Source organism: Grus americana, chromosome 17 (genome assembly GCF_028858705.1).
Source record: "Grus americana isolate bGruAme1 chromosome 17, bGruAme1.mat, whole genome shotgun sequence".
Taxonomy (NCBI): Eukaryota; Metazoa; Chordata; class Aves; order Gruiformes; family Gruidae; genus Grus; species Grus americana.
This window is the reverse complement of record NC_072868.1, coordinates 461,005-487,675: the sequence shown is the minus strand read 5'-3', so window position 1 is coordinate 487,675 and position 26,671 is coordinate 461,005. Positions and strand designations below refer to the sequence as shown.

At 53.7% G+C, this 26,671-nt stretch overlaps 1 protein-coding gene across 1 annotated transcript in view; it reads right to left on the bottom strand.

The window, feature by feature from the left end:
- Nucleotides 1-723: 723 nt before the first annotated feature.
- Nucleotides 724-26,671, bottom strand: part of LOC129214204 (rho GTPase-activating protein 39-like) — a 55,336-nt gene continuing 29,388 nt past the window's right edge. The window contains exons 3-10 of the mRNA XM_054845497.1: nucleotides 18,841-20,149; nucleotides 15,051-15,597; nucleotides 13,661-13,750; nucleotides 7,229-7,302; nucleotides 5,544-5,743; nucleotides 4,595-4,686; nucleotides 3,882-4,051; nucleotides 724-3,476 (exon numbers count right to left, since the gene is read on the bottom strand). Coding sequence (XP_054701472.1) covers nucleotides 3,282-3,476; nucleotides 3,882-4,051; nucleotides 4,595-4,686; nucleotides 5,544-5,743; nucleotides 7,229-7,302; nucleotides 13,661-13,750; nucleotides 15,051-15,597; nucleotides 18,841-20,149 — 2,677 coding nt within the window. The 3' untranslated portion in view covers nucleotides 724-3,281. The remainder of the gene's footprint in view (nucleotides 3,477-3,881; nucleotides 4,052-4,594; nucleotides 4,687-5,543; nucleotides 5,744-7,228; nucleotides 7,303-13,660; nucleotides 13,751-15,050; nucleotides 15,598-18,840; nucleotides 20,150-26,671) is intronic.

The following is a 26,671-nucleotide window of genomic DNA, read 5'->3' as shown; positions in this document are numbered from 1 at the left end:
GGAGTGACCGAGCAGCCCTTACTGGCTTTGCCTGAAGTGCACCATCTTTTCCCAGCGCTGCCAGGATGGTGACCACCTCTAGAGCTTCAGCAGCACCAGCCAGACCCAGAGCAGGAGCTCAGCACTGTGTGGCTGAAGCAGCACAGCTGGCACTTGTGCTGCAGCTCCACCGCAGCGGGCAGCCAGCATGAGTCTGGAGCACCAGCGCAGACTGCTCCCAGCCACTCCCTGGAGCGGGGATGGAGGAAAGATCAGAGAATCCTCCAGTCTGAACATAAACCATCCCACGCGGGTCAGCCCGACAGCCCATCTGACCACGTCCCCAGCAGCAGAGGCTGCACAGGGGAAGCACGTGTGTGTGGCCACCTCCCGCCGCCCATGTGCGGCACCCGTGGCTGCTGATGAGGGATATTCAGCAGCACATCCCTCTGACCCTCTGCCTGCCTGTTTGCGGAGCTATTGCCCACAAACATCCCTTTTGACGCTGAAAGGCTCCAGAAGATCCTATGTAAAGAAGTATTGTCCTTTATCTGTTTTAACCTGTTCTCTTCCAAGTTTCATTGAGTGTCCCTTAGTAGCTGCCTGAGAGTTAAGACCAACAGAACCAGCCCACAGCTTGGTTTCCAAGTGCTTACGTCCTGCTGATTCCCAAACTTTATTCATGAACGCTGACATCCAGGGTGAAATCCGCAGCTCCAGGCGGACATGATCACACTTCAGAAATTTGCAAAAAAGATGAGACAACCATGGAGATTGTATTTATTATTATAAGAGAGGAGAGGCTGCATTACTGATTCGTATTTACAAATCTGTTGGCAAAGAAAATAATATCCAGTGTCATTTATTAGCCTATTTTACAGCCCTGGCAAGAAGCATTCATTTGTAATAGCAGCAAATGCCTATGGTTTGATTGACTGCTACAGCTAAGTGCAAGGAATAACATGGGTCACCTGTGTGGTGGCTGGCTGCAGGCAAAGCCCGACACAGGCATGTGCATCTGCAGCCCAAAGAGGGGGGCAGGCACCACATGGCTGCTCCAGCCCATGGGGGCAGGATGTGGCACCCTGAGCCTGTCCAATGATTCAAATTTCAGTACAATACGGAGGAGCCAGTAACCCCCTGCCTGTCTCTACGTTTCTGGGAAAGTAGCCCCACATCTGGAGTACAAGTTGTTCAGTGCTTCAGAAGGCCACACCAAGCTGAATGGCTTCAAAGCACTGGGATAGGATGGGAGATGGGACGGGTGTGTGAAACAGATCCTGGCACGTTTTTGGGGGCATGTTTGACAGAGCTAATCCTGACACAGAAGCAAGATTTCTTGGCCCACCAAAGCACCTGGTACAAGGAGAGGAACCATGACTGTTGTTCAGCTGGGCACAACCCAAACTGCTGTGGAGTTCATCCAAGCAAACACGTGCCCTGGAAACCTTGCTCACACATCCCAGGAGACACAAGCAGCCAGCAGACTCGGGGTACTCTGCATGTGGCACCTTATGCCCAACCTTTTGGTACAGATTCAGACATCAGCTTTAAACCCCACTCCTGGCAGGGCTCGGCTCCCCACTGCAGTCAGGGAAGGATGATCCCAGGTCCCCACTGTAAAGGGGGGGATGCAGAAATGCAAATGCAACCTTGGATGCTACCAGCATACTTAGCATGAGTAATCCCGAGACGCAGCTTTTTGCAGCAGACCTGCCTCCAGCAGGGAAAACACTTCAAAGGAAGAGAAGAGTAACACCAGGATGCCACAGAATTAGAAATTGCTGCTTACTAAGGAACGTGCAAGAGTATCCAGAGGCTGTAGGGAAATCCATGCGCTGCCTCTGAAAGACACTGTCCTTGCTGTGCCTCACTGCTGGTGGCACACAGAAAGCCACAGGGTTTAATAGCAGCAGTGAGAACGCTGAGCTGCCGGCCTGACACCAGCCTTACGCAGGCTCCACCACACCTCAGCCGCTCAGACCTGCCTCTTCCCTTCTCTTCCCTTCCTCTCCCTTCCCAACCCCTCTGCAATTCCCGCAGGAATTTGGTGGGAAGAGCAGAAGTGCCACAGTGGACTCCTGGCAGCATCAGCATTTCACGGGCACACAGCAACGCTGCTGCTCTGCCTGGAAGGGCTCATCCAAGCACAGGAGCATTTCTTACTGTTGAGGGCCTTTCCAGCTTTCTTTAGACCTGGGCTGAACCAGGAGGGTGGGCAATGCTGGTATCCAGTCCCTGGCAGAGCAGTCTGGGAACGGCCTGGTACCAGGAATGGGGGCTGCCGGAGCCGTGAGGCTGCTCCAAGCGTGGTCTCAGATGTTCTTCAGGAAAGCTGGTGTCAGCTCATGCTGCATGTAGCAGAAAGGAGCTGCAAGGCCGCTGGGGTTACCCCTCCAGAGGGTATGGCTCTCATCAGGGGGATGCCAAAGGGGTTGTCTATCTGTTTGTTGTCAGGTGTGTGGCTTTCCTCTTGTCCCCAGCCCCCATGGTGTGGGTACGTGGTTTGGCGCAGCACAGGGCTGGTTGCACGTGCTGACCACGTGCTGCTCTGTGGCTCTGAAGCTGCCTGAAGGAGAAGGCGAGGTGGATGTTGTGCGGATCCGGCCTGCCAGGGCTTCCAGCTGTGGGATGTCTGCCTATCCAGCCACCAGCAGCAGAGGCTCAAACACCTCCTCTCCCTGGGCTGCAATGTGCTTCCACTGACCAGGGCAGTCCAAGGAACCCCTCTGCCTCAGCGAAGCCCCCGCACCTTCAAATCCCTCTACCAACAACGTCCTGGGGTGTCAGAACAACCCTCAGGCCTCCAACCAACAGTCTACACAGGTGAACCAGGCTGGCTCCATAGCAGTGGGATTATCCCCAATGAGGCAGCATCTCCCCCAGGACCAGCTCATGCCACCACACAGGAGTGATGTCCTCCTACCTGAAGCCAACTCTGCCTCCAGAAGGGAGATGGAGAGTCTCGCTGCCCCAGGTAGCAGTTTCTCATGAATGTCACAGCCCTTTCGATGAGCAACCAGTCCTGCGGCTCCAAGGAGGGCTGCCCCCCGACACACACTGGAAGGCCAGGAACCACCGAATCTGGCCTGGCATGTCCAAGAACTTCCTGGTGCTAAACAGCCCCAGCCTTCTGGGAGCATCTAGTCCTTGTCCTCGAGGTCATATGCTGGGCGATGCTCAGGGGCTAACACGGGGTGGGAGAACAACAAGGACAATGGAAGAAACCTAAGTGGAGGGGAGAAGACTTTGGGTACCCAGTGACTCCCCAGAGCAATGTTTTGGACCCCACTGGCAATGGCTCAAACCAGTCCTTTGATGAAGCTTGTGTCCAAGTGCACTATCAGCATGCGAAGAAAGGACATTTCTTTGCGTGTGTTCTCAAAGATAATGCGAGGGTCGTCAGACTGGCAGCGCAGGCAGTTGGGGGCCATCACCATGGCCAGGTTATTCACATCCATCTTCGTTCTGCCCACATTTGATGGCTGAGCAAAGATCTGCAGACAATAAGAAAACATTCAGTTGGAGCAGTGGAAAAGGGCCAGAGACTCCATGTGGCCTGAGAAGGGGTGCAAGGAGAGCAGCGACGTGGCCTCCCTGAAGGACAATGCCCCAACAGCCACGTTCATAGGGGAAGACCACCGTGCTCTGACAGCCGACAGTGTGGGAGCCTCAGCAGGCAGGGAACATCTTGCAGATCTCAACCTTTGGGACTGGCCCCATGCTCTGCAAGATCAGGAACATGGTTTATTGCTCCCACACAGGACAAGGCCAGCAGACCCCCCTCCATCAATCGCACCAGGTGAGAGGCCCTAAAGCCCTGCCGATGGCCCACCGCGGCTGTCCCACTACCCCTGCCCCATATGCTCCGGGCAGGGTGCAGGACTGCGGGGGCTGCCTACCTGCAGGAAGTGTATGAGGTAACACAGCACCAGCCTGTTGAGCTCCGGCAAAAGCTGCACCACGGCCACGGCAGCATCGGGGTTCTCGTAGTTGCTGATACATTCTTTGTAGAACTGCTGGGGGATCACGGGCTCCTCCAGCTCCCGATACCAGAGCTTGAGAAGAGAGGCTGGGCAGAAAGCAGGGTGCATGAGAACAGCTCTGGTTACCTCCTCACCACCTTCAGAGGCAAACTGGGCAGCGAGACTCAATGCCTCAGGAAACAGAGGGCAGAGAAGGGATTCTGCACTTGTGCTGTTTCACCTCATTTCAGTCTTGGCTCTGAAATTCTCAGGCAGCCAAACTGGAAGTTAGAGGGAAATGCTGGCTCTTACCTACCTACCTGCTCCTCCAGGAAGCGGCTCTGGGGCTGCCTAAAGGAGAGGACACTGAGACCCTGGAGCTGGAGTGCTGCTCCTGAACAACTCCCAGCCGCTCTGCACGTTGCCCAGCTTGGACAGCCGTGCTGTGCTGGAGCCAGAGGTTCCCCCACCACCCCCAGTGTTTTTTCTACGGGCAGTATTTGGAAAGGCACAGAATGAAACCCCGGTTGATGAAGACAGCCTGTGTGCAGGTCCCCAGGCAGCAGCACTCCCGGGCTGCTCCGGTACCTTCCCCTCCGCACTGTACCATGGCTGAGGCCACAGCACACATGCCTGCTGCGTTCCGGTACCTGGGACATTGGGGTCACTGAGGCCGCTTGGAATTCTCCACTGATCCACCTGCAGCTTCAGTACATTGACTTCATCTATGTCACCAGGTATCCTGCAAGCAGAGACACAGTGAAGGTGCTTTAGAGTGAGTAAGGCCACGCGCCTGGTGTGGCAGCTGCCCGGCAAACCCTGGCTCCAAAGCTGCTTCTGGGGCGCCAGGAGAAGGGAGCACGCACCAGCAGCAGCTACAGCAGCAGTCCCTCAGAGAATGGGTTGCCTGGTTTTAGTCACAGCTTTAAAGAGGGGGTAGAAGAACACTTGTCTCCTTCCCACTAGCTCAGACATCAACTATTCTGTCCTCAGGACAATTATTTTCTGTAACTAGGCCTCTCTGCAGCACGTTCAGTCCAAAGATAAGAAGCATCTCTGGCTAAATATACCAAGATATTAGAAACCCTTACAAGGCAAAGTTGAGTCTCTTGCTAGCTACCTTAAATCAAGTTTAACTATTGAAAAACCAACACAAATCTTAAAACACAAGAAAACCCCAAACCCAAACCAGAATCCCCTATGTTCTCCATGCAGATTCTTTTGTCTCTCTTGACTTCTCATGTCTTGTGCATCACCAAGGCTGACGTGCTGCGTTTGATGAACCGCTCTGCCAGGGACCCAAGAGCTCGTACCTCCCCTGCACTGGCCAACTGTGAAGTTGATGAAAGTTCAATGCCTTGCCTGGGTACGTGCTGGCCTAAGTGAAGTCACATCTACGCTGTCCGCTCTGTGCTAATGCATGCAAATGGGCTGCTTTAGGAGGCGATTCCTGAACCTGGGAAAGGTCAGGTTTTGACAATCTGTGGCAGAGCGCTATTCTCAGGGAAGAGGAAGCATGTGGAGGTCAATCTTGACTTCTCGGCTTTGAGGACTGACATGTGGGTGGCTCAAAAGTAACACAGCACCCCAAAAGCTCACCTGAAAATCCCCTCTGTCTGTTCTCCTCCCAGAGCCAGGACCTGCTGCGAGAGCTGCGTCTGCACCCAGGGCAGTTTGTTACCCGGGTACATGTCCTGCTGCCGCAGCATGATTTCCTCCAGAGAGCTGCCAAAGAGTGATGGTGTCACAATGGCATTCCTGGCGTGCGTTATCTCTTCCACTGTTGGTTTACGAAGGCCCTGAGGACAGAGAAGAGCTCAGTGCGGCTCTGGCACAGCCAGCCCGCAGAGAAACAGCGACCTGGGGACGGTGGTGGTGAGTGGCCAGGATGGAGAGAGCTGCCCATGCTCATGGACACCTCGCTGGCCTCCTGGCAGCATGGTTCTTGCTCTGCAGCCTCCACCTCCTAAAATTGGGCGGGGGGGGGGGGGTCAACTCATCAGGCCCCAGAGGAGCAGAGAAGCTGCTGCCTGTTGGCAGATTGCTTTGGAGAGTTAGGGCTGTTTTTGCAGGGATTCTGTTGCCGTGTTTTGCACTTCGCGGGGGCTGCTCCAGCTGCAGCTCTACCTGCTGGAGGTAGAGGCATGGCAGGAGGAAGGATGGAGCCCACCCCTTCCCTGGCCACGGTGGAGGTCAGCAGAGGGCATGTGTACACCGGCCTGGCACCAGCAGAGTGCTTGGCCACAGGACAGCTGAAAAACAGCCTTTTGGAGAAGGGAATTCCAGGTATGTCCAACTCCAGAGAAAGCTTTGCTCTCAGAGGTGCTAAAGCTCTCTGAAAAGCAGGCACCGGGACCTGTTGCTTCTCAAAGATGCCGACACTTGAAAGGGGCTTTGAATCTCCCCTGGCAGAGATCGGGACAAATGCAGAGCGCTGTCATCGAGGTGACAGGCTGCCCAGCGCAGCGGCCATTCAGCAGCGACCCTGCGGCCAAGTGGGAGGTGCGATGGGGGGAAAGCTCCCGCCAACCCCGTGGAGGGTGGCAGCCGCTGGGGCTACAGTTGTGTGCAATGCCTGTCCCAACATTTCCTGTCCTGCCCCCGCGGGGATGCCGGGAGCCTTCACCCCTCCAGAGGTATTTCAGCTATTTGCTTGCTGTACACCAGGGAGGCCCCAGAGGGATTTGCAGAAATAAAAGACGACCGGATCTGGCTCAGAGACCCAGGACGGACAGGCTGAGGCTGCCTGCCAGCTTCCACAGCCCTGCGCAGAACTGCGCGGAGGAAAGGGAGGAGGGGGATTTCCAGATAACGCAGAGCAGAGGCTCCCCTCCACACCAGCCATCTCCGCTGCGTGATTTTTTTTTGAACTGAGAATGAACAACTCTGCAGCAAACCAGCTGCAAGACGCAGCCCATACAAACTCTCACTGGCCAAGGGAGACTCTTCCCTCACAGGAAGAAGCCAAATGATGGGCACCTTCTGCACAGACAGCTCCTCTTACCACGGAGGCAGGTAAACATCAGGTTTGTCCTTCACATTCCTGAGGGCATGGCAGGCACTGCTGTCTGCCAGGAGGATGGCGGGACCCGGGCAGCAGCCTTCTCCCACATGTTCATGGGGAGACGGGCCCTGAGCAAGCCTCACTTGCTCGCTCTATCTCCGTTTCCCATCGCTGAATCATCAGTGACCTCTGAGAGTCACAGGACCGACTGCTCCGGGACCTGGGAAGCAGAGTGCCACGCAGGCAGCCTACAGGCCCCAGAGCCGGGGCAGCCGCTCACCTTTTTGCCTCCAGTTACAGCTACTTTCTGGAGTTTCCGGTAGCAGTATTTGGCGTAGGTGCTGATGGGCAGACCTGCGGGAAGGAGAAATGAGTGGTCAGCCTGCAGCGACGGGCACGCACCGCACCAGAGCCCTGCAGAGAGCACCAGTGCAGCAGTTCCCACCAGCACAAAGAGCCACCCCCCTTCTGTGCAGCCTGTTGTGCAGGCAGGGCAGAGACGTTCCCAACACCGCACACCGAGCGCCCCAAAGCCTCCCGGCCCTGCAGCCCCATGGCAGGCAGCATCAGTGCAAGTCGGCACTTGGGCTTGGAGGGATTTGTCTTCTGAGTCAAGGCTCATAGCTCTGCACTCCCCAGCCCTGCTCCTGCAGATCTGCACCTCTCGCACAGGCAGCCTGACCCTGTCCTGACTCCGCACAAGGTGCCCGTTCGGCATTCATAGCCCGGGCACGCATGCGAGTGTGAGTCCTCCCTCCTGGCAGTGTGGCTGGAGTTATGTGGCTCACAGACACAGGGCTGGGTATTTACATATTGCCAGATCGCAGCCAAAGAGCACGCTGAGCCAGCCTCCTGCCAGGAAAGATTTCAAAGTGTTTTAAACAAATTGTTTATGACTCAAGAACGGCAGTCCTGGGCTAGCGAGAGAGGCAGCGGCAGAGAAAGGCGTGTGGGGCCAGAGAGACAGCACCGGCACCAAGAGCGAGCTCAGGACACAAGGAGAGGTGCGGGAAGGCGGTAGGGTCTCTCTCGTCTTCCCAAAGCCCTGCAGAAGGCTTCCTCACTCTCCTGCCTACAGCCTCCTCCAACGCAACCTCGTACCGTGAGGCTCGGGCGTGCTCTGTGATACGAGGAAAACTGGACACACCGGAGCTTGGGGACTTCACCACAAAAGCTGCAGCCCTCCGCAAGAATGGCTGCTCCAGTTGCACTTGGTTCAGCAAACTCTGAGAGTGAGCGGAGACAGGATTCACAGAGCTAATCCCCCTGTGACACCAAGAGAAATGTTTGCACTGACAGAGTGCTGATTGCTGGGAGAGTTTTTCCAAAACTGTTGGCCTTTTGTTCTTTTTCGAGTCAAACCCAAATTGCTTGCTGAAAGCAGTGAATAGATCTGCCCTATTTGATTCCCTGCCAGGCTCAAAGCTTGCAGCAGAGTTCAAAATACTTGTGGCTTTTAAAATCTACATTCTGGTCAGATGCTGTGTATTTCAGATCAGCCTTTCACACACCCTATGGCTTCGGTAAACTGGTCAGGAGCCTGGATTTCCTCAAATCCTCTCAATGCAGAGGAAGGACAAGCTCTTCCCAAGCAGAACAACAATTCACAAAGGTGAGGGATCGCTTTCCCCTGTTCTCCTCCCAGCCAGCAGACAAACCACAGTTGTTGGCTCCCCACGATGAAACAAGCACCCCCTGCCTCAACCAATCTGCCTGTCACAGCTGGAGTGGAGCCTCTCCGTTAATGCTGGAGCAATGCCGAAGGAGGTACAACAGCATCCCCCTCTCCGGCAGGCAACGGGAAGGAAAGTCAGTTCTAAGACTTTCTCTCCCTTGGGAATATCTAAAGCAAAATATTCCCTGTATACAAAAATCCTGCTAATCCCAGACATGATTTATATTGGAAATGTCTAAGGATTAAAGAAAACAAAACCAATGAGCTGCTGTGTGATGCTTCACTACGTTAGGTTACGGCTCCTGTTGTTAAAATGCGCAGACACACCCCGATGCAAAGTGTCACCCACTTCACGAAGGAGGGAATGGGAAAAAGACTGGACTGTGTCTCTGCTTCACAATTACGCGAGAGGCAGCACATTCAAAACTAATAATAGGAAATGTTTTTTCACACTGTAATTAGACCATGAAACCCATAATCACCCTAAGAGTTTAACAAGGTTTGCAAAGGAACTGGTTGCCTTGAAGATCCTGCACGGCTGATGCGTGGGCAGCAGCCAGACACATTTGCTTGAAGCCTGTTTCGTACTTTCCCAGAAAGCTCCTCGATCCTGGGAAAAGCCTAAACCCTACATCCTGCACTTCCTGCAGTGAGGCATCCTGCTCCCAAAAACAACCAAACTGCAGCTCCAACCCAGAGGGGACTGCTGGGGCCATGTGTGGAGCCGACCGAATTTCAAGCAAATAAACTGAAAACTAAACCTGCCCCATCACAAGGGGCTGGACCGGTTACTGCCCACAGACCTGAGCTGCCACGAAAGCAGAGGGAGCCCTGAGGAACAGGGTGACTGGCACTCTGCCGCAGCAGCACAGAACAAATGGCTCCCACAGGGGCTTGCACCTTAAACGCGCAGGGTGCAGCCTCCCTGCTACATAGCAGAAGTCATCCGCCCCGCTGGGAGCACTCCTGGCTCCCAGGGCATGCGCAGAGCAAGATGGGCGAAGGAGATGTGGAGAGGCTGGGAGGCAAGCAGTGAGCTGCAGGGGGAAACATGAGGGAGAGGAGCAGAATTTAGCTTTAGCCTCCACTTTGCCACAGTAGTGACTTGACTCGACCATCTGGCTGCTTTTAAAACGCTCAGCTAGAGACCGGCTCCTGGCATCCAGCTCATCACGCACGGTCAGTTCTCCTGACAAGCGGGACAGGTACCTCCTGTGCTCCCCAGCGCACAGCCCTCAGTGCAGGGACAGCAGCGTTGCCTGCAGGGGCTGGAAAGGGCTAACACTGAGGCAATTCCACTTCTCTGAGCACATCATGAATCCGTGAAATCCAAGCTGATCTGTTATTTCCTGTACCACAGTAGCCCCAGGAGCTCGGGAACAGAAGACTACTAACAACCCACACAGTGAAAAACAGTTTGCAAAGGAAAATATTTTTCCATGTGCTGGCCTAGAAACACATGCGAAGAGCTTCTTAAAGAACCTCTCCTTTTATAACAAGTTAAAATCCAGGCAGGGCACACACAGGAACATACCTTCTGGAACAGACGCGAATGCTCTCCTGCCAAAAAATGTCTTAAAAAATGCAGCAAAAAATGTGGAATCAGGACCTGGCCATGGGACATGTATTTTAGCACAGCAGAAGCTGTTGTTTGGGTATTTCTCCGATCTATCGCGGCCTCTCACAGACCTCAGCATGACAGTGTCAGGGCAGGCTCTCAGAGCGGGGCCCTGCCTTGCTGTGCTCTTTGGCACAGGGGTAAGTGCCTCCCGCCCCCTCAGCTGGGCTTCGCACGGTGCCGCTCTCCTGGCTTAGCTCTGCCCAGGCACCCTGCTCTGCGGCAGTGTTTTAGCCCCTCTTCCTCCCACCACCAGTGCATCCTTCTGCATCCCAGCAATGCTGCTCCATCACCATTCCCTACGTGGGAACTGCCGTGCTGGGCTTCATCAGCCCAAAGGGCTGTACGAGTTGGCAGCCTGCATCTGCCACCAGGAGGATAGAAACAGGTACAGGATGTCTGAAAAATGAGTATTCTCCTGTGAAAACCTCCCAGCTAACAGCAGGTGGGAGATGCCCTGAGGCAGTGCTGCACCTGGACCATCAACCACCACTGACAGACCTCCCTTCTTTGAATTTGTCCCATTTCTCCCTAAACCTGTTTATGCTCCTAATCTGCACAATGCCCCACTTTGCCAACTCTTAGAGATTTCTGCTTTGGGACAGAGTGCTCCTGAGCCTGCTGCCCAACAACAAAACCAGGTGCTTTCCAACCTTCTGCTATGACAGATGAGGAGACATTTTCTTCCCCTCGCTTTCTGCAAGCAACCTGCAGTTTCCTGCAGCCCACTGACCTTCTCCGCTCCAGGTCCAGCTCTGTTGGGGCTCCCCCTGCCGCACTCATCAGCTCCAGAGGGACGCAGGCAGGACATGTGGAGCGGGCACAGCACGACTATGGCCAAGCGCTGGTTTGCTCTCTGTCCCTTTTCTACAAGCTCCCGATCCTCTGTTTGGTTTCTGACCGCATCCAGCACTGTGTATACATTTCTGGAAATTCATATACAGGCTGCAAAATGCCTCTCCCTCCTTGGAACAGCTATGAAGAAGCCTGTTCTGCATGTGCAGTTAGGGACGTCTCCCCCACATACAATACTTTGGTTGACACAATTTGCTCTGCTGCTTGATCGCTCAGTTACTCACTCTTGTGAGATCTCTCTGCACCTTTAGTTTTTACAATCCCGAATAATTCTGTACCAACACCGAGCTGCCAGCTCATTATTTGCCTCCTTGCACAGACCCAAAGCTCAGTTACATTCCTGCAGGATCAGAAGACAATCCTCCTCCTGAAAACACATCATTTATTTCTACCTGTTACTCTTATGCCTTTTGATGGGTTATTGATCTGTGAAAAGATCTTGTACCACCCTCATATTTCATTTACTCACAGAAAATTATGCTAGACGACAAAGACTGCAGAGGTAAGCGTGGGAAACTTCAAAATTATTTCTTTAGGTGCATGTCAGATGATAAATGTTTACTCAAGTGTTTACTTACAAGCCTCTACACTGAAGGAAGCGTGTGTGTGGGGGGGGAAGTCAATGCTTTAACTCCATTTTTCACTGAAAGACTTATATACATGCCTACGTGTCTACTATTCAGTTTTGTTTGAAGACAGTACATTTAATTTCCATACAGCTTTCTCTGCTATATTGCTGCTACACCATCCATAAGTGTCTAAATATTTCAGAGCTACTAATTAACTTCTCACAACAGCCCTGCAGCTTCAGGGAGCTGCATCCTGCCCACCCCTCACACGTCTGGTGGAGCAGACGCAGGCATCCTGAGGAAAAGCCTGAGCTTTCCAGCCAGCAGCAGATTGAACCTGGCACGTTCCTGCAGCATCTCCCCTTACTTCAGGCGCAGCTCTGAGCTCAGGCCCCAGAAAAAATCCTCAGCGTTATCGGTCACTTGTGAAAAAGCTGGTTCAAGCAGTCTGCCGGCCCTCCTGCCATCTTTGCAGAAGCCGATGGGAGCCTGCAGACCAGCACATAACTCTAAAATCCTAGTTTGCTGCCAGTTCACTGCCAGAGCGGGTCTTTTGTGTGCCAGAAAGCAACAGGGTCCGGTGACGGGAACAGCGTGACCTGTCACCAGAGCCCCAGCTGAGGCCACACAGGCACTTCTGACTTTCAAGTGCTTCATTCTGGAAACTTTATAAAGCTATCCTGGCATGCCTTTTCCGTAACATTTCATATTTATAAAAATATATACATATTTTGTTTTAAATTTTTTTTTTTATTTTTAGGTAAAATACACCTCTATCTTCCTAAGCACAACTCTAGCACATGCAACATAGACAAGCAATTGCACAGAGGAGCCTGCTCAGCCCACAGAGAGAGCACGCCCTGCACAGAGCAATCTCCGGGGAGTTGTCCCATGAAGATATCAAAGTCCCTCTGAGCACAGGCAAAATGACATTTCGAAGGCTCAGAATGGGCAGAACTCTCCTGGGCCTGAACAGGAAAGGAAAAAGACATATCCCTACCAGAAAGGTAATCCCTCTGTGCAACTTCAGGTCTCTGTCCCGAATTCCACTGGAGACAGAGTAGTGACAGATGCTCTTACTGCAGGGGCTGTGACCAAGGGGCCTCCTCAGCCATGTCCCAGGCTTGCAGCTGCCTCGGGGAAGCAGTGACACGAAAGCCACAGCGGGAGAGCGCAGCTGCAGTGTCAGCGTTTCACACGCCTGCCTGCTGGCGTCAGGTAGGGCTCAGCAAGGCAGGAAGCTGGACTCCAGCTCTCCCAGATTAAAAACACTGAGGCCACATGATCTAAACTGCTGCCTGATATGAATTCACAGAGTTGGCTCAAGTTTCCTGAAACAATATAAAAAAAAAAATTGAATGGACTTTGTCTAGCAAGACTTTAACCAGATAAAGTGTTATCCTGCAGCCAGCAGCTAAAACCTGAGGCTGGAGGAATACATGAGCTCTTGTTCATTCGGCAGAGGTGCTGTTGCAAGCCTTGGACTGCAGAGTCCAGGAAGCATGGACAAGGGGAAGCCAGTACTGGAGAGAAAAAGGCAGTGCTCTTTTCCAGATATCGGTGTCCTCCCTGAAGGCCCTCAGATTGGGTGGTGGTTTACAAAATCCATTCCTACAGTCGAGACAGGTTCTTTTCCACACGCTGGCTCATATGACTTTTAGCACTGGAACGTGCTATAGGAAACTCCATGGCATACACAGACCAGTTGAATTACAGCCCCAGGTCTGCACCCAAATTGAAATCCCCTTTCTCACACTACTGTGAGTGAAAGGCGTCCCCCTTGCTGCCACACTGTCACCCGTGCCACATGCTGCCCACTGCCAAGCCACGCTCCAGTCACGCCTCTCACTCCGGCCACCTGCAGTAAAGCTCCCTGAATCTAAGTCTATGCATGTAAAGAAATGGTCTGATTTTCAGCAGAGCTCGGCATCCCCGCCTGCCTGAGGCCAGAACAGTCCTGCCTCTTGGCTCCCTGCATGCTCTGCCTCCCTTTACCTTCATCCTCGGTGTTCTGTTTCCTCTTTTTCCTGGATTTTGAGTTCTTCTTGTTTTTCAGATCCACAAGCTCCTTGATGCGCTGGGCAACTGCAAATTCAAAAGAGGCTCTGGATTAATACTGTGGAATGATAAAATACCAAAGCCCAGAACTGCCCTTAGACATGGTAGCCAGCCTAACTCCAGCATGAGGAGGTCTGCTTGGGGAACAGTCCTGTACCACAGCCAGCTCCAAACGCACCCGAATGAGGGGCCCAGAACATCACTCAACTTCTCCAAATGGCCAAATAGTTGAGAAGGGGCTCCAGGCAGCAAGATTGTCCCTGAAGAACCTTACTGCCTAAACGCCAGCAGAAGGAACCACCCACTCAAATAGTTCAGATTACTCTTCCTTGCTGCTTGGACCTCGGTGCTGGCAGGGTGATTTTTCGCTCCTAGATCAAGCATAGCTGGAGGGAATGGGTTTGGGGAGAAGTGACAAGGGTTTAGGATCCTCATGAAAACCCAAACAAGTGCTGCACATCCAGCAGTTCAGTGAAGGAACCCCACATTAAGGCTACCAGCATGAAACCATAAGGCCAAGGTCGGCATTGCACCAGGGCTGCCCACCTCCACCACCGCGCTCACTAGCAGGGACAGAGAGGTGCTGGGGCAGAACTTCTGCACCTGCCCTGCAATTCTGGGGGGGCTTTAACTGCGTTTGAAGCCCCAAGTGGAAAGAGATGCTCTGGTTTCTTGCCCAGGACTGGACAAGACACAGCAAGCACTGCTGAAAAAGTGACAAATCAGCCAATAAATACTCTCCAGGCTGGCGCTTGGCTTTTTTTTTTTTTTTTTTTAATTGCACAGGATGCTATAGCAATTTAAAATTGGGGTAATAACTTAATATATGCTGAGCTGGTCCCCAAGTCTTCTGAAAGACAAATAAATTGCATCTATTCACAACGAAAGCCAGCATCCTTCAGGGTCTCTGAATATTTGCCAAGCTAAGGCCTGCTCGTAATGTTTGCAATAGCTCTCAAAAAATTCTGTTATAACGTTCATCCTTTTTTTTTTTGCCTGCTTTAAGGAACTTTGAAGCAAATCATGTCTTCAGAGAACCCACAGAAACGCTGCCCTTGGTGGGTCCCAATCAGCTCTTTTCAGTGCTGATCTTGCCGTGCTGACCGGCGAGATGAGCACAGTCTAGCGCTGGCATTTCTTTGCCAGGCACAAGTGAGACTTGCAGGGAGATGAGCTGGTGGCAGCCAAGGAATGGTGCTCTCACAGATGGAAACGGCAGCACTGGCTGGTGACTACCTGTATTTTTAAAAACCAGACAACCCTGAGTAAGTGGCTCAACCCACCAGAATGCTGCTGGGGACAGAGCAGGTGTGCGTGAGGCACTTACTGTTTTCGTCACTGTCAAGGTGGCGATAAATGTAACCTTCCAGATAAGACTGAAATTTGGGTGATGGGGAGAAAAAGGCCAGACTGATGGCCATCAGTTCCCAGCCCCATGCCAGACTCCGGTAGCATGTATTATCTGTCGTCTGCCGGATCAGTTGTATGTACAGCTCGTCCCGTAGACCTTGCATGCTCCAGCACTTGGTGACCGTGACCAATGCCACGTGATTCCGGTCCATGCGAGTCTGACGATCTCCCATGTAGCTCTGCACCAGTTTGAACATCTCGCACGCCTCTTTTTTGATGGTGCGGTTGCTAGTGATGAGCATTGGCTTTTTGATAGAGCCGCCATTCCAGGACAGCATGTTGGAGATGGAGATCCTTCGGCGGAAGATGCCCTGCGTGTGCATGTTCAGGTTTTTAGAAGCCCAGTCTGCCATGCTGCTCTGAGAGATGGGCTTCCGTAGAGTATTGTAAGGGAAATGATATCCCACGCAGCTGCCAGGCTGGCCGCTGCTCTCCTGCTTAGGGTCCAACTCTATTGTCCCGGGCTGCAATGGAGAACAGATGTGTTAAAAGCAGCTTAGATGGCTCCTTATCCTGCTAGGAAAATTACTGACAGCAAGTCATAAAGCTACCAGCCACGGCAAAGTGGTGAATCTGTACAAAACACGATTTGTGCAGAATCGGTGGCTGACATCTGCAGTTCTGCAGGAGCTTGGCTGGCACAGCTGCACATGGATGCTGTCCCTAAGGGAAGCGCTGGGACACGGAGTCACAGGGCTGATGTCCAGGTTGTCCCAGAGCTCCCGGGGACAGCCCAAGCAGGACTGACTCCCAGAGCCGCAGTACAGCTCTGTGGCACACAGCAAGGAGCCATGTTTCTCCCTGCTCTTCAACTCTCAGTTCCTGCAGAGCCACAGGAGCCCAGGAGGTGGGTGAGGAACTCCAGGAGGTGGCAGAGGTTAGAGAGCCACAGGGTTGTGTTTTCTTCTCACGGAACTAGGGACAGTTGCTCCCCACCTGCAGTCTGCAGTAATCAAACTCATTAGCTCCAGGGACAAGTCCACTGATCACGAGTCTACAGAGATAAGCAGCAAAGGCCTGCCTTCCTTCCTTCCTTCCTTCCTTCCTTCCTTCCTTCCTTCCTTCCTTCCTTCCTTCCTTCCTTCCAGACTTTGTATGCAGGTTTTACATGCAGCTCTTACCCATCCTTCTTCCCCAGTGATCACTACAGATAACTCCATAATTAGAGCCTTGATAGTACCGATCCCAAGAAAATGATACATAATAACTACTTTGTGAGAATAAGACACTTATTTTGCCCATCCAGAATTCTCTGTTTTGGATGGAAGTGGCAGCCTGGGACACATATTGAACTCAAACACCCAAGTTGCTTTAGGAAACAGACTTTTTTGCTACACTTGAAATTCCCGCATACAGCAACTAAGAGCTAAACAGCCCACACTTCACTCTGCGCTCTCCAAGGAGATCTCCAGCAAGCAGGAAAAAGCCAAACACGATAATCTTGAGGGTTTTGGGTTTTAAGGGAAGACAAAGAAACAGAAATCCTGTAAATTTTGGTTTTGCAGTGGAAAAAGTGAATTAAAACATGTATTTTCCTTCTTTGCAGATCACTTTTAGCTTGTGTGCCACACTCTATTCCAGTCCCGGCCTACAGTCAACCCCAAAACACACATTAGTTTTTAACCGTTCAGAGCAAGTGTTTTCTTCTTAGTAAAGAGGAACTGCTGAACTGAGGACAGAGGCTTGCGCAGTCCAACCCTTCCCTACCTTACACCCAACATGTACCTACATGTGGATGACAGGATTAGCACACATCGCACTCCACCTCCTATTGCCAGCCTGGGGCACAATCATTTCTCCTGCTCTTCTACCTCGTTTTGATTGTTGTCCCTTGAGTTACCCCTCTACCTCCTCACTCTCTCTGAATTCACTCAACATGCTGCCTAAATCTCCTTGCCTGCAGTTCTTCTCTGCCATTTCCATCCTCCGTCTCCTTCAACCCACCTTCCATGCCCAGGGTTGGTTTTCCTCCTACCACCCTAATTGCTCCTTCAGCGTGTTACTTCTGAGGATCCACCTCCTCATACTCTCTAGAGGTTCAACAGGCTCTTGGTTCTCTCCTCTCTCTCAAGCTTATCTCCCAAATCTCGTTCACACAACTACCCAGCTATTATCGTTGTGCTGACAGTACGCATCCACCTCTGCTCAGCATGTCCTAGACCTTCTGCCCACCCTCCTCGGATAATGAATTTCCTCGTCTCCCGATTCTCCTCTCTGCCACGCAGGCCTGGCACAGGACATTGCTGGTGACTCAAGCCACATGCTGCTGGTTTCAGGTGAGGAGCGATTTTGCTGCTGTATTCTCTGCAACCTCTCCCCTCCTTACTTGGACTCTTCCATCTCAGAGTATTTCTGTAAATAGAGTATTTATTTATTGACTCGTTGCCTTTACCACAACACCCATCTCCTTACATCTTCCACTGTATCCTCCTTCTTCATCCTACCACACATTAATTATTGTTCTTCATTTTCAAGGCCATTCACAGCCTGTCCCCAACCCACCATCTCTTGTGCACAATCAAGACATTAAGTCTCAGTTGTCCCCATCGATGCGATGAGGTGTAACACATCCTGAAGATCGGATTGCAGTCTTCCAACAAGTCTAAAGAGGCTGTGAAAGGAAATTGCTGAACTATTCACTGAAACATGTGAGTCGTGTAATCTCAAACTGGCCCTGTGCCTGAAAAATGGAAAACGCAGGAAGATGACATCAGTTCTAAAAAGGGCTTCAGGTGAAAGCCAGGCACTATGGATCAGAAATTACAATAGAGAGGAGAACGCACACACATAAATCTGATACAGCTGGGAGGTGTCAGCCTGGCTTTTAGAGAGAAGTTACACCTCGTGGGTCTACTGGAGCAATCTGAAATGGTCAAGGAGCTTTACCAAGTTTCTTCAGAAAAGGTCGTGGACCAGCAAACAGGGGAAAAGACAGAGCAAAGGGTTAAAACAAACAGTCATTTTTCACACTGGAGGATTGTTGTCAGCTCTGCCTCACAGAAGAGGTGCAGAGACTCAGGTTGTTCAGGAGGGGTGAAATAACTGGAAGAATGAGCAAAGAGAAAAAGGACAAAACCTTCATGGGATACAAAATTACCTATGTAGAACCTAAATCTGAACTAAACCCATGAAGCAGGAGGTTCCTTCAAATCCAAATAGGAGAAAAGATGGCAAACTAAATTCTGCAGAAGTGCTGTGTTACAGAGAAAAACTACTCCACTTGTGCAGGCACACTAATGGGCTTTAAAATAGCTATTTCCAACAAGAAGATGCTAGAGTCACTGTCACCAGTTTTCCGAATATTTCCATTCAATGCTCAGGAATGATCAGAAGGGAGAACAGAATACGAGAAACTATTAGCAAAAGAAGAGAGAGAAAAAAAAAAAGAAAACAGTGCCATGTGGCCACGCAAATCGTGACGCCTGCGTCCTGTACCCCACCAACACTGGCCATCCCAGCGCATGTCCATCATTGCTGGACACGAGCTCCTCCACAATTCTCCCTCCTCTCATGCCACTGGCCTGAAATGGGGTCTTCACCTGTAAAGCTGTGAAGCTTTGTGACCTGTTTGCTATTCTGCAGGTGGAACACATCTGTGCCTGCAGCACATCCAATAAACCCACCCAGGAGCAGAGCAGGTACTCGGCCCTGCACCACGACAGTCCGGCGAAGGTGTGTGATTTAACGTGGTGTGGATGGGGACGTACCTGGGAGGAGTGGCGTGTAGCATCTGATGAAGCCAAACTTGTCTGGCTGGTCACGTTCTTTTCTAAAGAGTCTATTTTCTCAAAAGTCCTCTTCTGCCTCACTGTGTCCTGTGGAGCAGCCACATCGTTGGGACAGCTGCCCCTGCTTTCCAGGCCCTGTCTATACAGGGATCTATTACTAGCTGAGACGTCATCCCTCGAGCTCCGGTTGATGCATTTTTTCAAGTGGTCGGACTGAAATCTGACTTTGCTGCTCTCTGACGGGATGCCATTCTCCAGACTTTCAGCATCGAGGCTGGCTTTGCTTCCCCTGCAAGCTGCTGACCTGCCCACCACAGCACGCATCTCGGCAATCAGCTTATCATTCAAAGCTGTGAGCTCGCTGCTGCTGCCCACAGAGCCAGGTCTTCCTTGACCTGTCCCCTGCCTCCTTCCTTTCCTTTTTCTCAAGCTTGGAGAAGGGCCAGTTGAATAACCAGAATCCTGATGGCTTATACCAGTTGGGTACTCTTGAGTTGGCAGGCTGTTCTGCCGACTGTGGTGGGCTTCCATGTTCTTGAGAACATTGGCTTCCAAGATCCTCCAAGACTGCTTGAAGCTGTCCTTTGAAGAAAGCTGACCGGGCAGTTTAGTAGAGGCATCAGCTGTTGCAGCAGAGGAGTGGGAGAGTTTGGAAGACTGGTCAACATTGACCATGTGTTTTATATATTCTCTGCCAGCCGGGCTGTATTCAGTGGAAGAGGGATTTCTTGCATGCTTCTTTGCAGCTTGCTGCTGTTGCATACCTGGATGCTGTAATAATTTTGTTGGTTGCAGCTGCTTTTTTAAGCTATTGCTCGGTGACCTTGGTGGAGACATCCCACTCATACTGATGCTCTCAGTGTCCATATCTACCGGTGGCTCATCATAAATTGGAGACTCTAAAGATGGCTCATCGTATATAGGTGCAGGGGAGGCATACTTGGGGGATGCAGGCTGGGGGGTTCCTGTCTGGCTCCTTGGAGGTGTTTGAGAAGTTGGACCATTCATCAGCACTACACAAAACCCACCATTCTCCGTCTTTTTGATCTGCATAGATGGCTGCGTTTCTCCTGTAGGCATTTGCTTTGAGGCTCCAGGGCTCTGGGACGTGGATTGAGGCTGAGCATATATGGCTGGTTTTAGAAGAGATTTTTGGCTGTTGGCCTCTGGAGCACTCTGCAGCTGAAGAGAACTGTTTGAAGAGCTCTGTATCTGCCTCAAACTGTTCACTTTGACCAACATGGCTGCTTTCGTGCCTGGCAGAGGCTGCCAGTGGGTAGGTGTCTCCCTAAAGGAAGAAAGATACAAATACAGGGAAATATTTCAAAATTATATTAACTGAAGTATCTCCTACCCAAATACCAGACTGTTAGTCTCAAAGCACACGGAGATTCCCCAAACAGTTATATCACCCCCTCGTTGTTTTTTCCTGGAGATCCCCCTTCCTGAAACAGAAACACATCATTGTTAGACACATGATAAATTTCTGAGTCACGAACAGCAGAACGAGATGAAACAAGTTCATCCTACTGTAATGTAACCTGCCTGGTATCAGTAGCACTGAGATAGGAAACAACCTACGCCTCCCAAGGCTCATTAGCTAGCACGGCACCCAGAACAACCAGCTGAAGACCAGTAAGCTATTCTGGACCACAGTGAGCTGGAAAATAATCCCAAGTATCTGCCTTTGGACTGTGAAACTATGATGACAGCCCTTCCAGACCACATTATTTTTTTGAGCTAAGTTTACAAATGCATATTTATTTTGCAGAAAAACCTATGAGGTCTATGGGAGGTGTACAGGGCAGACTTCCTCAGCTCGCAGGATGTGTTACGCTCCCATACAACCTACCGAGCCTCTGTGTAGAGCACCCTCCCAGTCCAGTCCAGACACCCCCAGGTCTGGTTCCCTTGGCCAAACGCACTGGCCCTGCTCAGCTCTCAGGGCTCTGAAATCCTCCTCTGCTGGGAGTATCCTCTGACCCGTGGTGGTACTCGGGATCCCCCCAACCAAATGTGCCCACTCCAACATCCCAGTCCCAAAGGCACATTCTGCAGCGTAATAACAACCTGCTGTCAGGCTGCGGCTATGGCCAGTCTGTATTTGTGAGCTCTGAGGATAAGGGAAGGGAAAGGCTGTTAAACCAGCCTGAGCTTCCAGGTCATCAAAGGCCCCACTGTCCCCAGGAAGGTCCCCTTGAACCTGGCCCCATTTTGTGCCCCCCCTCCATGTACCTGCTACCAGCTGTCACTGGGTAGAACCTGAGGCTGCACTGTGCCTGCCCCATCTGTGACAGGAGATGTTCTTGTAACACCTTCACAGCCATTCTGCTCTCTTTGAACCTTAACGCTTGTTCCCCATCCCACACTGCTGACCTGTCCTGCGTGGCCCCTGCGCTGGCAGACGCACCCACTCTCAGTGATGCCAGCCCCCATTCGTGCCTTCCCCGCCGAGCCCCAAGATATCAGGACATGCCAACCCCCTTGCCCTCTGCTCCTGCTCTCCAGAGACCTTTCGCCTGCCGGGTCCCAGCCGCCTCCTTCAGCATGGCTTCCCCGGGGGTGCTCTGCCTGTTCTGCCCCCAGGGCTCCCCCGCTGGCATGGTGCACCTGCACACACCCTGCTCTCCCCACACCCCACTCCATCAGGACACGTCTGCCCCACGGCAGCAGTCCCACGTCACTCTGGGTGCCCTATTTCACCTGCCCCACACCCAACATCCCACATCTGCTCCCGATCACCCTGCTCCTAAGGGGGTGGTGTGCCCCTTCCCCATGCACCGCTTACCACATTTTTGGCAAAACACACTCTCTAATGACACCGCGTCACTGTGAATCCCACCTCGGCACAGCGGCGCCGGGTGGGGCCAGTGCTGTCCCGCCATGGGCGCAGTGCCTGGCTCCTGGCCCAGGGTCCAAAGGCCTCGCCGCCCTCTGGCCGCACCATGCTGCGCCACCGCCTTCGCAGGGCCTGGCTCCTTCTCCACGACAGGCACACGGCTCTACCTCGTGTAACTACCCAGGTGAACGGAGGCCGCCATCCTCTGCTTCCCATCCCAGGCTCCCCCCGACTCCAGGGACCTCCCCAGCATCTCCCGCTAAGGCACAAAGGGTTTGATTTTAAGGGAGGTCCTGACACTACTTCAAGATAGAGATGCCACCACCATGAAGGAGGACTGTCCCCCAGCCACCGCCTCCCGCTCACAGCGTCACAGCCTAGGACTGACCCGAGCCGTGTCCCAAGAGCTCGGGAAACACCGAGGGGTTTGGGATTGGCCTCCCTCCACCTGCCCAAGCTGCCACCAAGCACAGCTCCTGCTCTCCCACTCCTGTTTTGCCACCAGCAGCTTGCCCTCTGCGTGCTTCTTCCCAGAGGCGTGATGTGAGGACGTGAGCAGGGAACAGCTGGCAGTGTCGGCAGGATGGGGCTGGCGCTTGTGAGGACACGTGGCCCTGCAACCCGCCAGGCATCCCTCCCTGGGGGCTGTGGGGACCACTCCTCACACCGGTGCGTCCCTCCTGCATGCGGCCAAGCCCCAATCCCAAGCACAGGCGCTGCTGAAGACCCAGTTGTTCCTCGAAGAGCTCCTGGACTAACAGGAAGAACCAGAGCCGCAACATTTGGTAGGCCTTTAAAGGTGCATTTCTGACACCCCTCCACCTACCCCTCCGCTTGGCTGCACCAGCAGCTCGTTTCGTGGCAGGGAAACAAGCCTGGCAAAGGGCCGTGCCAAGGACACGCAGACAGAGCCGCTCACAGGCTCCTGACTTGGTGGGCAGGTCAGGAGTGATCACATGGGAGTGATTTTAACTCAACGCTACAGCTGGAGCAGCATCACATCTGGACCAGTACTACCCAGCTGTTAGGTCCTGGGGGAGAAGAGCCACAGCCCCTGAGCTGCAGGCGTGTCCCCCTGCCTCGAGAGACCCCCAGCTGTAGCAGGGTTGGAAAATCACCCTGTGAAAAGGTGCTGGACCCCACAGCCGTGAGCCACTTCCCGAGGACATTCCTCTCCCTGACCTACAACGTTGCACCGCCAGCCACCTCCATGCACAGCTGAACCACCCAAGGCTTGGCAGACTCGCCTCCGTCAGGCACGGCACGACCAGACTCGTCCCCCCGTGCAGGCTCAGTGTGTGCTGGTACCACCCGGCATCGGTGGGACCACCAGTGCCCACTGCTCCGGTGCTGACCAAACCCCCACCGATCCGGAGCGGCAGGAACTCAGCCTGAAGCTCTGCCGCCTCCCCGCTCACCTCCGGGCCGCAGCGAGGAGCCTCTCCCTGCCTGCACAGCCAGCAGCGGCACTACCTCCTGCCCGATCACGCATATCGGTGCCTCTCCCGATTCGCACCCACGCGGCACCACTTGGCATGTCCCGATCTGTCCCTGCTCAGGTGCGGGACTGGGCATCTGAGCAGCACCACCAGCCTGGCCACCAGAGATGGGCTCCTGCCCCAGCGTGACGTTATGATTTTAGGGTCCTGTAGGACCCCAGCTAGTGACAAACTCCACCCCCACATCCGTGAAAAACAGCAAAGCCCCGATTTTGGCCCTCAGATGAGGGCAAATAAGGGATTTGATCTGGAAAAGAAAAGGGGGTGTTCTGCTCATGGCCTCCCCCAGAGGACAAGCTGCCTACCTGTGACCCAGCACCAGCCAGAGCGCGATGGCCGCCCCAAAGAGCGATGGTTCCTCGCTGCCCCGAGTCACTTCACCAGGGCGGGAGGAAGCGTCCCACGCCCTGGCCCTGCCCAGGACGGCAGGACGGGGTGGGGCCTCGGCACGGGCTTGGCCGTGCGGGTGGGACGTGGCGGGGAGCAGCAGGAGCTCCACGCTGGCACAGGGCTCTCCCTGCACCTGTTCCATGGATGCCCTGAGACCGGCCGGCAGGACAGCAGGACGGGTTAGACAGACGGCCATGGCAAGGCAATGAGGCAAAGAGTTCTGCCGCGAGCAGCAAGGCTCCTGGCAGCAGGTTTTTGGCACATGCAGTCTGCACCCTGATGGGCAACGGGGCCAGAGAAACAGACTCTGCTGCCTCCACAGACTCACGTTCCCTCCTTCACGCTGGGACCCAGCCCACCCCAGACTGTTTCAGACCAACTGCTGGGGTTCCAGAGCCGGCAGAGCCTGGCAGCACTCGGGCAGCTCTCAGGACGACAGCACTGGGACCTTTTGCACAACAGGGCGGCCGAGCAGGGCGGGCTGCAAAGGTGCAGAGGCAGGAGACGAACAAGGCCACCAGGCCACGGCTCCTCCCCAGCTGCAACGTGGGATGGGAAGACCGGTTCAGGTACTGAAGCATTTGCCAGGGGTTCGCTGGGTATTGGTACCTCCCGGGGCCGCCCCAGTGCCCGCTGTGTGCCCACGGGTGCTCCTACATCAACAAGAGCGAACTGCACCTAGGAGCTTGCATTCAGGGCTGGCGTGGGACTCTGGCACGTTCCTTGTACCATGGTAGTGTCCTTGCACGGAGGAGTCTCACAAGGTCAGAGGAGACAGGGGAGCTGTGCCGCTCCAGTGTCACTGAGGGCAGAGGGAGCCAAGCTCCAGCCTGACCCCAGCCACCACGCTCCCCCTGACCAGGAGATCTGCAAGTGAACACGATGGAGAAGTGAAACCCCTAAACGTGTGCCATACCCCACTTCATCTGTCAGTCTCCTCTTGGACACAGTGTGCTGTCTCCAGCCTCCCCAGCTGCTGGAGATCAGAGAAAAGAGGCACCACGGCAGAGAAGACAAGGCTTTTTTGAAAGGACCATCTCCACAGCCATCAACGATAGATACAGCTTCCCTCAACCCTGTCCCCAGGCTGTTGAAAAGACTGAGCAGAGGAGAACGAGGACTTCCTGACTTCCCAGCATGGAAAAAGGTTCAGCCTTGTCCTTCTGAGCAGTGAACGCCCTGACAGAAAGCAAAGCCAGTGGTGGAGAAACGTCCCAACGCAGCCTCTCGGCCGTGCTCTTCAGCCACCAGCAGCAGAGACCCTGCCGAGTCCCCCAAGATGGTTCCTTCGAGGAATGCTTTCAAGTAGCTCCAATATAAACACCGCAACGCGGCGCTGGCTTTCCCAGCCCGCACCCAGCTCCAGCAGGCCCAGCGTATCCGGCAGCTCTTCCCAGGCCCCAGAGCTCCATTGTTTGCTCTTCCCTCCCAGAAGCCTGGAGAAAAGGCCCCGCACCTCAGCTCTGCCCTTTCCAGCAGTCATTTTCCTGGTGCTTTGACAGAGGCGAACGAACAGGGATGTTTGTATTTCAGCAGCACTGTTGCCGCTGCCTCCGGTGCCCACGCCAGAGGCAGGGATGGAGACCCCGCAGAGGTGACCCACCCAAACCCAGGTCTGCACGGCCCCAAGGAGAACTCTGTGGACACATGTAAAGCGTGTCATGTTTGCACACCCTGCCCCCCAGCCAGCGGCATAAGGAGGAAACAAGCCTGTATTAGGAAACCTGATGGCATTTCTTGCCAGATTATAAAGAACTTCATATTAGGATCACTTACACAGGGCCTCAAGAGACCTAAGGCTGCGATGAAGCCAGCCAGACTTGGAATAGGCAGGAGTACCCTCACAGCCACCTTCACGTCACACTTCCCCTCTACCTCCCATTCCAGCAGACCTTCCTGGCACAGTAAGACCCCTGAGGAGGGGGTGGGCAGCACAGCCCACTGCCCCCACAGAAGGCCCCACACCTCTCCTCTTCTGGTGGACAGGATATTCCTAGGGACAGTGGGTTTCTACCTGGAGGATTTTGAGATGCATCGTTATCACCAGGGAAGCTTGGAAATCCCACTCTGAAACAAGTCCCTGACCGTGGGAGAACCATGGGAAGAGGAGGAAAATGGCCGGTCCACATGGGCAGTGGGGCTGGGAATGGCAGAGCCCACTCGTGGCCATGACCAGTGGCGTGCCCAGATGCTGCAGACCAGTGCACAGGCTCCGCTCCCAGCAAGACTGTCCTCTTCACACCTCAGCCCTCCACTGCCCAGCCCCTTCTCACTCCTGAGGCCCAGGGATCTCCGGCAAACCCCAGTGCGGCTGCAGTAGCTCACAAGATGCTTCCAAAATGCTACCGGCTGCTTTCAGCCCCAGGCTGGTCTCATGGTCCCCAAGGGAACATGTCTGTCCTTTGCAGAGCTTTCCAACACGTGAAAGAATCATCTGGCCCCCATCACCCCTGGAGAAAATCTGTCTTCCTTCCCACTAGTACCCCCAGTGCTCAGAGGGGGCTGGAGCTGCAAGGCACATGCTGTCCTCACTCCAATGCAGGAGGAGCACAGCCGGTGCCAGGCTGGACAGCCCTGGGAAGCTGAAAACAGACACAGGAGCAAAAGCACGTGCACGGGCAGAAGAGCTTCCTCGGGAGGCTCCAGGGATCGCAGCAGTGTCTCCTCCTCAGCAATCAGTTGCCATTTCACCAGGGAGGGTCGACCTCCCTGTGCCACCCAGGGGAGCCAAGGGCCAGTGTCTAGAGAAGGCTGACCTGAGCTGGTGTGCTTTAGAGAGCTGGGAGAGCAGCAGGGAGCAGTGGGGCAGAGAGAGAGGGTGGGATGGGCACGTAGATGGAGGGAATGGGCAGCAAGGAGCAGCGGTGCAGCACCCGCCTGTCCGGGAAGCGTCTCCACTCCACTTGAGGCTGCTGAGAGCCGAGGGTTTGGCAGCGGGCACAGCAGATTTAGCAATGCTGACAGAAGGCACGAGAGAGGAAGGGTGGGACAAAAGGCTGCTAAAAGGAAAAAACCCCTTCAACCACAAAGTATTACTGAAAAAAGGATGAAATCCCCTCCCCCAGCGCTCTGTGGCATGTGC